Genomic DNA, 14,387 nt, shown 5'->3' with positions numbered 1-14,387 from the left:
GCTTATATAGGTTTCATAGTCAGTTGTCCATAAACATTTAGCCTCATATATTACCATAACTACATAAATACTCTTGAACCACTAACATTCAGAACAATACAAACATTGCACATAAGCCAGCCCTTACTCATCTCCATGTATTCTGGTGTCAGTCCAGTAAATGGCTCCAAAGCATAGTCACGGACCCATTGCTGATGTTCTCTAGAATTGTGCAGACTATTCTTCCGTGAGTCTGTCCTTTCATCCTTCAACTTTCTGAACAATTTTTTCAATTTCCTGAAATGAAGGAAACATAAAATCTTTTTGTGCCAGCTTTTAAAAAAAAATTGTAGTTAGCTATGCTCTATTCGTTGGCCATGCAACAACTGCTTTAGCTAATAAACGAAAATTTAGTAAAGGCTTATTGGAAAAGCAAAATCTTTTACAAAATCCATAAAATCATAATGACTCATATCCTGATCTTACAAAGAAGAATGCCAATGCATCACAAATGATTTCATTAATCCAAAATGCTGAGCACAGAATATTTTCCGGCCATTGCAACATTAAAGGAATATTTAATGAATCCTTAAAGGTACACTCCCAGTTCAGCTTGAAAATATAGCATAGACTAGACAAGTGGATAAGGGATGCATCTTACCTGTCAATGGCTTTTGTTTTTCATCCCAATACAGTGTTCAATTAAATTCTCTGATCACTGCTGAGCTTGTAAGGCTCAAATGCTTTTTGCAGTTCAAATAAATAACACCTGATTACTAATAAATAATGTATCGTGGGAAATATAATTATTTGATCCCCTGTAGATTTTGTAAGTTTGCCCACTTACAAAGAAATGAAGGGTCTGTAATTGTTATCATAGGTGTATTTTAAATAATAAGAGATAGAATATCAACCAAAAATCCAAGAAAGTACATGATACAAATGTTATAAATTTAGTTGCAGTTCAGTGAGTAAAATAAGTATTTGATCCCCTACCAACCAGCAATAATTCTAGCTCCCACAGACTGGCTGCAGTATGTGCTCATATGGTACACAGATAAGTCTTGTCAATTTAAGAATCGGCTCCTAACAACAGTTCGTTATGTTTATAAAAGACACGTCCACAGAATCTCTTTCTTCCATTCACACCCACCATCATGGGCAAGACCAAAGAGCTAAAGGATGTAAGAGACAAGATTATAGACCTACAGAAGACTGGAATGGCCTAAAAGACCCTCAGCAAGAAGCTTGGCAAGAAGGAGACAACTGTTTGAGCGATTATTGGCAAATGGAAGAAATAAAAAAAAAAACATCAATCGTTCTCGCTCTGAAGCTCCATGCAAGAGTTTGCCTCATGGGGTAAGGATGATCATGAGAAAAGAAAGGGATCAGCCCAGAACTACATGAAAGATGCTTCTGAAAGATCTCAATGCAGTTGGGAGCACAGTCAATAAACTATTGGTAACACAATATGCCGCTATGGATTGAAATTCTGCAGCGCCCACAAGGCCTCCCTCCTCAAGAAGGAACATGTACAGGCCTAGCTGAAGTTTGCCGATGAACATCTAAATGATTTGATTTAGATAAGGATTGGAAGAAAGTGCTGTGGTCAGATGAGACCAAATTTGAGCTCTTTGGTATTACCTTGACTCGCCATGTTTTAAGGAAGAAACATGCTGACTATGACCCTAAGAACACCATTTCTACACTCAAGCACTGAGGTGGAAACATTATGCTTTGGGGCTGTTTGTCTGCTAAAGGTACAGGCCGACTTTGCCTCACTGAGGGGCCAATGGACAAGATGGGTCATGTATTGAAAAATCTTAAACGAGAACCTTCTTCCCTGAGCCAGAACACTGAAGATGGGTCGTGGATTGGTCTTCCATCATGACAATGACCCAAAACATACCACCAAGGCAACAAATAGTGGATCAAGAAGAAATACATTAACCACTTGCCGGCCAGCTGCCGTCATTATACTGTGGCAGGTCAGCACGTTCCCATGAGTTGTTGTAGCTGTACGTTGGCCCTTTAAGCGGGGATAGCAGGCATGTGTGCACCGCCGGAGGCATGTGGCATGCCCGCTATACTGCGGGGGTGCCGATGCGTGTGGCTGGCAGTCGCTATGACTGGCGGCCATGTGTGATTGTGGGCACGAAAGCCAGAACAGGGACGTGTGTGTGTAAACACACAATTCCCTGTTCTGTGAGGAGAGGAGAGACAGATCGTCTGCTCTTACTAGCTAGGAACAATGATCTGTCATCTCCTCTAGTCAGTTCCATCCCCCTACAGCTAGAACACACAAAAGGGAACACAGTTAACCCCTAGTGTTAACCCCTTCCCTGCCATTGACATTTACACAGTAATTAGTGCATTTTATAGCATTTATCCTGTATAAGTGTCAATGGTCCCAAAAATGTGTGAAAAGTGTCCGATTTGTCTGCCATAATGTCGCAGTCCCAATAAAACTCGCAGATCACAACCATTACTAGTAAAAAAAAAATAATAATAATTAAAATGCCATAAATCTTTCCCATAGTTTGTAGATGCTATAACTTTTGTGCAAACCAATCAATACATGCCTATCGGTCTAAACTGAAGAAAAAAATGTACTTTTTAAAAAAAAAATTGGGATATTTCTTATAGCAAAAAGTACAAAATATTGTGTTTTTTTTTTTTCAAAATTGGCACTATTTTTTTGTTTATAGCGCAGAGATGATGAAATACCACTAAAAGAAAGCTCTATTTTTGGGAAAAATAGATCAATTTTGTTTGGGTACAGTGTCGCACAACAGCGCAATTGTCAGATAAAGTGCTACAGTGCCGTATAAAAAATGGCCTGGTCATTAAGCAGCCAAATCTTCCGGGGCTGAAGTGGTTAAGGTCAAAGAGTGGCCTAGCCAGTCTCCAGACCTTAATCATATAGAACATTTATGGGAGCTGAAACTTCGAGTTGCCAAGCAACAGCCAAGAACCCTCAAGGATTTAGAGAAGATCTGTAAAGTAGAGTGGACCAAAATACCTCTTGAGATGTGTGCAAAAAAACTTGGTACGCAACTACAAGAAACAACAAGGGTTTCTCCACCAAGTACTAAGTCATGTTTTGCTATGGGGTCAAATACTTATTTTACTCACTGAACTGCAACTTAATTTATAACATTTGCATCATTTGTTTTTTTTTCTGGATTTTTGGTTGATATTCTGTCTCTATCATTTAAAATACAGCTATGATAAAAAAAATATGGACCCTTCATTTTGTTGTAAGGGGGCAAACGTACAAAATCTGCAGGGGATCAAATAATTTTTTCCCCGCTGTATGTCAATGTTACACAATCACTGCATCCTACAGTAAGCCCTGTGTGCAGAACATGGGTGTTAAAACGCCCTTAACAAGGGTGTTTTAAAAACATATAAGGAATAGAAGGCTTTGGAGTCGGCACTGGAAAGTTTTGTTTGATTTGGGTGCAAAGGATTGTAGGAAATATATAATATATATACATAGAACATATATAATATACACACATATGGATACGATACTGTACTTTCAAATAACATTTTGACGCAAGCACAACTCACTGTAATATTACATTTATTGACTACAATAGATACCTTAAATATTTTAAGGTTTAACTCCACTTTACTGAATAATTTGGCTCTATAAGGCATGATAGGGAAGTTATCAACTTTAAAAATACAAAATAGGCATAGCACCTGTAGCTGGGGTTTTACGAGGCTAGTCGCTGTCAATTTTACAAAGGAGCAAAGTCAACAGAGGGATGCTTTACAACCAGTATTTTTAAAATCTTCTCATTCTTTTATGACATTTTAAATGAATTACCTTGGTCAATAAAAAGCTTTACAGTAGTGCACAAAATGCACAATTTGTTGCATGCCAAATGTTATAATTTCCTATTGAAAGCATCTGGAATTTAAAGAGTCCAAACATGCATTAGCAGATAAGATTATTTTCAAAGCTGACTATTTCACTGCCACTTCTTTAATTCAGTAAGTGCTCAGTATAACATGCAGACATATTTTTAGCTACACAAATATTTGTATTACTCCATACAGTAACATTTGTTAACATTTTTAGAAGCAGCCATCTTACGGTGACTAGGGTAGGAAAGTACAGTGTGTTGTTAAAACAGCGCTCTCTAGTGGCAAAACTATGATAATGGCCGAGGACAAAGTGACAAACACAAAAATACATTTCTTGCTACAAGAGAATATTCCCGGAAGATTTTGTAAAATTATATATTGTTATGAAGATAAATATTTATGTTTATAAATACTGCTTATTAGTAATACGTTTGGATCTTTTATATGCATTCATCACTGACGTCAATGGTGGGAACAGAGTAAATCATTGACCTCTGTGATATGAATGGAATGCATACCGATGAATGTAGCATCGTCCTGGACTTATCATCACTCTTCTGTGAACAGAAAACTCCTCTAATCCTGTGTTGTTGTATGAAGTTGGTTTAGAAGACCAAGATTTTCTGTGTGACATAAGTGATAATCAAATGAGATTCTTCAGCTCTCTAGGCATGTTAGAGAACAGCCCAGCTGTCTGTTCAACATGAAGAAAGCTCTTGAGTTGCCAAGTCTAGGGATAGTAACTTCAGATACCCAACATTTTTATTCCTACACAAAATGTCCCAAAGAATGGTAGTAGTCAGTAAGTGTTAAAGGTAACTGATAACAATCACTTGATCCAGCTGTTTTCCATTGACTTATTGGCATCACCGCAAACCTCTGGCTACACTATGGGGGAAGTTTTAAAACACCTTGCCCTATTAGTCCTCAAAAGTACTTCGGTGTTTTGGGTGTTTAGTTGATCTGTTCCATACTTGCAACCAATAAAGGTCCCCATAGACAATTTAAATTCCTGCTAAAATGACTGAAATTAGAGCCATAGGGCCTTTAAGCATCACGGTTTGATGAGCCAATTGTAAAACTATTAGCTGAACAGTTAGTGCATCCTATAACATTCAATCACTGTTCAGAAGCAGCAGGTGTCTGAATAGAATTGAGATTCCTCCATCCACGCCTTTAAGCATGGATGACGGAATCAAGTTATTTTTTTTTCTCTGTCTCACACGGGCTGAATGGGTAAAATTGTAGCTGTTTATGCCCAGCCTTAAGCTAGTCAATGGATAGAATTATATTCAAACATGGTCATTTTCAAAACATTTGCTTTATACTTTTATGGTTAAAGGGGACAATTCGATGATCATCGTTGACTGCAGTGACAGGTAAAATCAAAAGCAAAAGATGGAAAAGGTTTCTTGTTTCGTATCTGAACTAACAAAATTCTAACTGTGAATGTGGTTTCCATTTTTCGAAAAATTTTACCTATTGGGTAAAGTTTGATCTGGATGTAGAACTTTTATTGCCTGTCATGAACATTGATTCATTTTATATACTGTATAGTATTTATGGTATTTGGTAGGGTCGGTGGCACAAACATGAAATTACTTCCATGCATGCCGAAATCGAATGTTAAAGCTTAAACAATTGTCATTGTAATTCCGAACGAACATTTTAAGGGCTTTCTAGTGAAGTTTGTCAAGTCACTGATGGTACTATTTAATTAATATGATGAAGAGTTTGCAGAATTCCTATTCAAACATTCAAACAAAATTCTACCCGTGTATGTCTACCTTTAGAGTACAAATTTATGGGGAGAAGCTGAAGGGTAAGGGTCAGGGTGATTAGCCCATGCCTGCACATCTAACCTTGTAGTTCTCTGGTCAGCTGATTGCTTTATTGACTTGCCTGCATAATTAGACAAACAACAGAATACTACCTAGAGAACCCATACATGACAAAATCAGGCCTTTTACTGGATCAAAAAAAAAATCCTTCAAACTGGACTTTAACTGAAACAAATTCATTCATTCCTTAAGAGGAGGTAAGTTCTGATCACCTGGTTTAAATACAGAAAAGGCTCATACTGTAAATTAACTGAAAAAATGTTTATTTTAGGGTAATTAAGATATCAGATCATATCAGATATAAGATATCAGTGCACTCTTGCAACTGGAAAAAAGTAGGTTCTTTATTGTAATGGCGAGCTGCATGCTCGGATAAGGGTCTGGTATGAATTTTAGGGAGACCACACGCATTTATTTTTCTTTTTACTATTTTCACCGGCAATTTTTTCTTTATTTATCCAGCTGTCAGTGGGGAAACTGATGATTCATTGGTTGTTAAGGACACTGCGGCCAGCTTCCTGGCCTCCCTCCTTAACAACCAGCTTTTACTGCAGCCTGATTGGGCGGGTAGAACACCCTGCAAACTTGGGTGTTCCCCGAACGGGGCGAACAGCCAATGCTTGGCCAAACTCATGCGTAGGCTGAACTGTTCGCCCAACATTTTTCCTGATAGGGGCCTGCTGTACAATGTAATTGTATGAAAAAGTATCCTGTTCTCTTTGTATTGCTTCCTCTGTGTGAAATTCCTGGTGTTCCTGCCAGTCCCTCTGCTTTCCTATCAAAAATTGATCATACTAGGCAGAAGAGTCAGTTCCCTAGCTGTGCTGCTCTCCTCCAATGATCAGACTTGCCCTGGCATGACCCCCCCCCCCCCCCCCCGTTTTTCCTCCCTTCAGCTCTTATGCAGCTGAGAACAGAAAGAATGTGATCACAAAAGGGAAAAAAGGTATGTACAATGTTTTATTTACAAACATTTTCTTTCATTTCAATTTGAAACTGAATGGGTTGTTTTACGAGGTTTACAATCATTTTAAAGCGGAATTCCATCCAAAAATAGAACTTCTGCTTTAAGGGAGGTGACCATCTGACATGCCACATTTGACATGTCATTTTTTATGGGGGGGGGGGCGTTTACCATCTTTTTAGAGGGTCCCGGCTCCCACTTCCTCCCAGAGCACAGCGCCACCGGAAGGTTGATCATCTCTCCCTACTTCCGCTCGGCAATCATCTGGGACACGGCACAGGTCCCAGATAATTGCCCGGCCAGTCACGGCGCGTGCATGCGCAGTGGGTGCCCAGCTGTGAAGCCACAGCTGGGCGCCCACAGTTACAATGATGGCGCCGCAGAGGGGAGGGGGAGACAAGCAAGGCTTTGTTCTCCCACATAGCTGGACCCTGGGACAGGTAAGTGTCCAATTATTTAAAGTCAGCAGCTGCAGTATTTGTAGCTGCTGAATTTCAACTTTTTTTTTTAAGCATAACTCCGCTTTAAGTCTTTTTTGTAACATAGCAAACTGGTATAGGATTAGTTGCTGTGGGTTATAAGGAGTAATGCCTGGTACACACAATCAGAAAATCATATAAAAAAAAATACAGATTTCATAGCGATCTTACGATAATCTGATCGTTAGTACAGAGCTTTCGAGAGCCGATCGGGACAGTTCATCTGATATTATTTGATCGGACATGCACAAATTTTATTTTTCAGATGATGTCAGATCGTATGATTTTTTTTTTAATCAGTGCAGCTGTCGTTCAAAAATGCAATACAAATGCATTACAACACATGACATCACTTCCGAATTTTTATTCTATCGTACCCAAATTTTTGTGACTTTAGTAAACTCACCAGATTCGATCTGAGATTAGCATCCAAAAAAAACGGACAATCATTCGTCCAAGAATCTCATCGTGTATACAGCATAAGGTTATACGGAATAAGTCCAGATGCTTATAAAAGAACTGTGATAAGCAGGAACTGTCTCATTTCTACTTTTGACTATCAGTTGGGGGCAATTGCAATTAAAATGAAAAGCTCAGATCTGATTTGTTGCTTTAAAATAAATCCCCTTATTTTATAAACACCACTTTTATAGCAGCAACATATACCGTGTTTCCCCGAAAGTAAGACAGTGTCTTACTTTCTTTTTATCCCCAAAAGCCCCACTATGTCTTACTTTCGGGGTATGTCTTATATTGGAAAAAAATTGTCGAATTTTTTGTTTTAACCATAAAATTAACATTTATTAACAACCTGAACAGTATTGTATTCACCACAAAACAGTTTTATAAAAGGAAGTGCCAAGAATGTCTTGTTACAACATTGCATAACATGTAAAACAATGAAAAATGGTAAGAACGAACAGTGGAATACTGGAAGATAAAACAGATTTATGTGTGATACAGTACCACCTGCTGTATTTAATCCAGTGTGACACCTGCTGATACCCACTGGGTTACATACAGCAGATGATACCCCAGTATGCCAGTGTGTATGTTTTACTGATGTATGATTAATACTGTGTGCATTACCGTATTTTAAGCAGGAGGCGGCAGTGACAAGTGCAGGGGACGGCGCGGTGACGTATGGAGAGGGGGACGGCTCAGGCGTGGGCAGGAGGCGGCGCTCATTAAGATCAGAGGGAAATGGCAGACGCGGCGACGTATGGAGAGGGGGACGGTGCGGACGTGGGCAGGAGGCGGCGCGCAGCTAGATGAGAGGGAGGCGGCAATACCCCCGTGTTTCCCAGAAAGTAAGACATATGTCTTACTTTCGGGGTACGGCTTATATTAGCCGACCCCTCTGAAATTCCCGATACGTCTTACAATCGGGGGTGTCTTACTATCGGGGAAACAGGGTAAGTCTCACTCTCTCAGCTGGAACAAAACGAATGGAGGAAGAGAAAGGAAATAAATCTCTGAGTGCCCTTTGCTATTTGTGTTATTAGCTGTGCTGCTAAATAGACAACAGTGATGCCCATGTATGTCAATGACACACATGCACGCTATGATTGAAAATACATCTTTGTTTTCATGCTAACAATTTGTTCTCTTGAGCAATGCTTTGTTGGTTTTGAAATGGAACTCCTAGGCACTTAAACCAAATTTGCCGAATAATATCCATAACAAAATATCTATTGTCTAGCGGGGTAAGCTTTTTTCATTCCTTACTGGCCCCTGGAACAATTTAGTACAATGTGTCCTGTTCCTGCTACAGGGGATTTCTATTGATATTTTGATTTGCATTTGCTTCAGTGTCTTGCAGAGTCACAGACTAAACAGAAGCAAAGGACGTTGTATAACATGAAGAGTGATGCCCTGAGTAACGTGGTGGAGTACATGTGGCATCCAGTTACAATTTATCCTCATGGCCATCTGGGTCTTGTTCTCTTGTTCTCCATATTTGGGTAAGATAATTAACAATATACATAACATGCTCTGCATTAGAAGCAAGCAAGATGTAAAGGTTATTGTGACTTTTGAATAAAGAAGCTAATACTGAGAGAATGGACCTCAAGATCTGTTTGGCAAGCATAATGCCCCGTACACACAATCGGAATTTCCGTCAACAAATGTTGGATGTGAGCTTGTTGGCTGAAAGTCAGAGTGTGTGTATGCTCCATCAAACATTTGTTGTCGGACTTTCCGCCAACAAATGTTGGCTAGCAGGTTCCCAAATTTTCCACCAACAAAACTTTGTCGGAATTTCCAATCGTGTGTGCACAAGTCCGACGCACAAAAGTTCACGCATGCTCAGAATCAAGCAGAAGGAGCTGGCCAACATTTGTGTGACCGTGTGTATGCAAGACAAGTTGGAGCCAACGACCTTTGAACAAAATTCCATGGGTTTTGTTGTCGAAAAACTATATAGATCAGACCAAAATGAGAGACAAATGAGGTGGAAAGAGGAGTAGAGGGACTTTGTACCAAATCATGGATATTCCCTTGAAATCAGGGACATCTGGAAGCTACGCATGCAGCATTTGGGTTTGAGACATATAACAAAGCAGCCATGATGTATATATATAATTTCTTTGTTCAGGGGGATGGGGGCTCAGGGGGACGGGACAATAAAAACTAGATTTGCACTTTAAATGCTGGTTTCTCACACTGATTATACTCATATTACCAACACCCCCCAGCCTGGAAAGCATTTCCCACCCCCACATAACAGTGCTGGTGTCTAGAAAATGTGTTGCTTTACCTGTAGTGCCACCAGCTTACTATGTTCTTCAGCGCATGCAATTTGAAATAAAGATGCTGTGAGAACATTTTATTTCAGAGGGACTCACTATCAGGGGACAGGAAAAAATGAACTCTTTAATATACTAGCAAAGACCCAAAAGCTGGTGACTGACAAACCCCTTTAAGGTGTATGCAAAGCCAAACCTTTTCTTTTTTAGTTTTGGATAAAGTTTAGAAAAGTTAAAGTAGAACTAAACTCTCTCAATCAATTAAATATTTTAATCCTTATGCTGTTAGTCTTTGTAAATTGAAAGGAAAATACTGTATATTATAGTTTCTTGTTTTATTTATTTATTTATTTTTGTGAGTTGCCTCCTGGTTTCTGTCTTAGGCCGAAATGTCATCATACAGCCCAGGAGTCTTCATGGGCATTTTCTTCTCTTTCATCTGGAGGAGGTGCTTTCTCAGCTAAGCACACCCAGTATTCCAGTAAGCAAATCCTATATAAATCATCTGCCCTTACTCAAACTGGCCACAGCTAGAAATGCTAGGGGCTGTTTTTCAAAGTAATTTCTGAATAAATGAATGCATGCATACATGGATGGATGGGTGTGCTTGTGTTGAATATTATAAACAAATTAAATAGCGTTTTCTGCTTGTGTTGCTCAGATATAGTTCAATTCTGTTTTAAGACCCCCCTCCCCTTCCTTTTTTCATCTGTGTCCCATTTGGGATTTTTCCTTGAACTTCCTGTTCAAGAGATACAACATGACATCTCTCCAAACATAGGGAAAGTCCCTATTTGGACAGTTGCCACTGGAGCAGATGTTCCTTTTGGAAAACATTGTGGAATTCCCTTTACTTTCTCTGCCAAGAGGGGGTGAATCTCTTTAGGAGGGACACAGACAGCAATTAAAAACCTGACAGAGGTTTTATCACTTTCCCACTCCATCCTAAAGTAAAACGGATGAAAGTTTTATTTTTACACACACTTTAAGTAAATCTAAAAAAACAAAAACAAAAAAAAAAACTACTAAGATTTTTGTTCTTTCAGTGTGTTCCTTCTTTCTTTTTTAACAAATGCTACAATTTTTTTTCTTTTGTTATTATTACCCAATAGACATTTTTTTCAAAAGTGATGACTTTTCCCCTAATAATATACTATGTAAAGTTATGAATGGAAAAGCTGGTTTGTTATTTACTATAGTAGCATTCTTGTGTAAATGGTGTAATTAAAAAGTAGGGAAATATCACGTTCTCCTTCCAAGCCTGAACCTGCTGAGGAACCGCTGCAAGTCTAAAGCAATTACAGCCTGATATGACTTGAAAAACATGTGCATTTTGCTGGGCTTAGGACTCCTTGAGAATCATTTCAAGAAGAGAAAAAAATTGATGTAAAAGCCCTCTTGAAGCCTCCGTATTTATTACTGCAATGCAGTCAGGCTGTATATGCAGTAATACATCAAAAATGTGATCAACCTGAAAATTCAAATCCAACCACTAACAGTTAGTTAGTGGTTGGATTTGAATTTCAGGTTGATCACATTTTTGATGTATACGATAAGGTTGGTTTTATAACAGCAGCTAAATATTGAGATTTAATCCCAGGTGGGAGGGAGTTGACCACATTTATGAGCGCTGGGGGCAGAGGTAGACACATCAGACATTGAGTGAATACCCCTGCAAAATATAAATGTATATGCAGTAATAATCATGTTTTTCTTTCTGTGCATTTTTATATACTAAGAGCTGCAGTAAGGGTTAAAATACAAACATATAAAAAAAATGCAACTTAAATTAAGAGTCCACTTTTCATATATGGCAGCGCATAAACACTTTCAACCAAAGTGAATCAACATTAGTCCTATTCGGTGTCCGGAAAAAATGGTGCTCAATCAACCAGTTATTATTGTCATTTAAGGTAGAGGGACAGCTTCCACCACGTAATACACTACTTGTGGATCAAAAACGATCCTCCTTTGGGGATGCACTCACCGAACACCTGAAATCAAGAGCCTTCACAATACCATTGAACTTTTCTTCTTTGGCCATTAGATGTCTCCCTTATTGGAATTCCGTTTGTCATATAAAAGAACAAAATGTCCAAACATAGCGTAATACTGCTTTCCACTATTTATCATCTGAGGGCGTCTTTGACGCCCTCAGATGAAGTCGGAAGTGACGAAATGCGTCAGTGCGTAATCATACTGGAAGTGACGCGTGCGCCTCAGACCCTGCGTTCCAGTTAGCCGAGGAAGCAGGAAGTGAACCGCTGTTCTATACAGCAAACAATCGTTTCTCCTCAGGCAAACCAGGACCAGGAAACAAGGCATAGTACTTTTTTAAATGCTGTAACATTTCTTTATCTGGTACGCATATTTGTATTGGGTTTGTTTTTATAATAAATAGTGGAAAGCAGTATTACGCTATGTTTGGACAGTTTGTTCCTTTATATGACAAATGGAATTCCAATAAGGGAGACATCTAGTGGCCAAAGAAGAAAAGTTCAATGGTATTGTGAAGGCTCTTGATTTCAGGTGTTTGGTGAGTGCATCCCCAAAGGGGGATCATTTTTGATCCACAAGTGGTGTATTACGTGGTGGAAGCTGTCCCTCTACCTTAAATCACAATAAGAACTGGTTGATTGAGCACCATTTTTTCCGGACACCGAATAGGACTAATGTTGATTCACTTTGGCTGAAAGTGTTTATAAGCTGCCATATATGAAAAGTGGACTCCTAATTTAAGTTGCATTTTTTTATATATTTGTATATTGTTGGTTATAAAAGCAGCAGCTTTAAAGTTTTTATATATAAGTGGTGTACCGCTCATATATATATTTTTTATTTTATTGCATTTATTCACATCAAAAAGCGCAGAGCAGTGTGCTATTAGGGCTGGTTTCTATAATTTTTAGCATACTCTTTTATAAGGGTTAAAATACCCCGCACTAGCAAGACGCTGGACAGTCAGACCACAGTTCTTACACACAATGCAGGAGACTGCATCTCAAATGGTTCATCACGCCCCCTGATCGCTGCTTCAATCAACAGTGCTCTAGGTTCCATTTTTTTTGTTTTTTGTTTTTTTTGCAATCTATTTTATTGAGTTTTATTCACATAACAAAGTAACATGGAGAAGAATAACCAGGGCAAAATGTCCTCATTCGCTGCAATACATATTAGCTATTAACATAGTGTCACACAAAAGGTTCAAAAATTATATTTAAACACTGGGAGGGGGGGGGGGGGGCAACATAGGGATAGAAAGAGTAGATAGAGAGAAAGAAGGGAAAAGAGAGGGATGGGGATATCTTGGGCTTGTACCCTCCCGGATTCCTTGGGTGGGCCAGGGTCCAAGGCGTGGTTCGTTCTCATAACTTATGCCTATAAACAACGTAGGTCATAACCCCTGGAAAAGAAAAATAGTAACTCGTTTATTTGGAGAGGTTTACTGTTGGGGCCAATAAACCACTAGATATGAAGTTGAAAGGAATCTGTAGAGGATTCCTCAGTTGCTGTTAGATTTTTGTCAATAAAGGAACGCCACCTGGATTCCAGGCGTTGGTTGCACCCATTATTTTGTAGTATGCTCTCCAGTTTTTCTCTGAATAGTAATATTTTAAGTTCCCTCTTAATTTCGGACGGAGTGGGCGGTACTGGGGAAATCCAGTGTTTGAAGATAATTCTACGAGCCACCAGAAGACTTATGAGTATCCACTGAAAGTTTTCTTGGAACATCAATATATGAATACCATTGGAGGGATTCCACAGTTTCGGATAGCCAAACTGGAGGAGCAAGGGATTATTTGGTAGTCGGCAGTTTGACACATCGTATATAAAAGATAGGACTCAATCCCAGTATTCCGAGATAGTTGAGCATGTCCAAAGTTGGTGAAATAAGGTTGGTCCTGGAGCAGCATTGTTGATTGGAGCAGTATGCAGGTTGAAGTTTCAGAATACTGAAGACCCAGGCCAGTAAAAAGCGAAATACACATCTGACCTCTCTTTGTGTAGTTTGATCACATGCTTCCCCTTTCTTCCTCATCTCTTGCAGAGCAGGTACACACACTGGACACCAGATTTTAACCTTGAGCTAGCAAATAGCAAGCCAAAATGATCACATTCTACAAGTCCTAACATTACCAGAGTAAAAAATAAATAAAAAAATGTAATATTACATGGTAGAGTTTGTTACCTGTGTTCTTTATATTTATCTTGAGTTCTTCCATAATAAACTCAATTTGCGTAAAGGGGTAAGCTGTAGACTGAACTGTTTATGACATGAATGTTCCCTGCCTTGAGGAATTTAAAATTCCCTTACGAAATCTATACGGACATTGTCTAATTCAAGAAACAGCGGGGAGAGAACATCAAAGAGCATTAGGACTACAAGCGACTGGAAGTTTACAGCATCCAAATTAAATGGTAGTGAATGAAGCACTCAACTTGCCCAAGATTAATGTAATGGGATAATTACACACCAAAAAAGACACTTTTTGCC

At 39.0% G+C, this 14,387-nt stretch overlaps 1 protein-coding gene across 2 annotated transcripts in view; it reads right to left on the bottom strand.

Annotated features, from left to right (window-relative positions):
- The window catches only part of ANO2 (anoctamin 2), a 401,884-nt gene that overhangs the window by 91,063 nt on the left and 296,434 nt on the right, over positions 1 to 14,387 (bottom strand). For both annotated transcript variants that reach the window (XM_077468552.1, XM_077468553.1), the window contains one exon: positions 128 to 276. In XM_077468552.1, coding sequence (XP_077324678.1) covers positions 128 to 276 — 149 coding nt within the window. The remainder of the gene's footprint in view (positions 1 to 127; positions 277 to 14,387) is intronic.

The sequence above is a fragment of the Lithobates pipiens genome, unplaced genomic scaffold (assembly GCF_037356315.1).
Source record: "Lithobates pipiens isolate NorthernLeopardFrog02 unplaced genomic scaffold, aLitPip1_a1.2 Scaffold_8, whole genome shotgun sequence".
Classification (NCBI taxonomy): Eukaryota; Metazoa; Chordata; class Amphibia; order Anura; family Ranidae; genus Lithobates; species Lithobates pipiens.
This window is presented reverse-complemented; position numbering and strand designations above follow the sequence as displayed.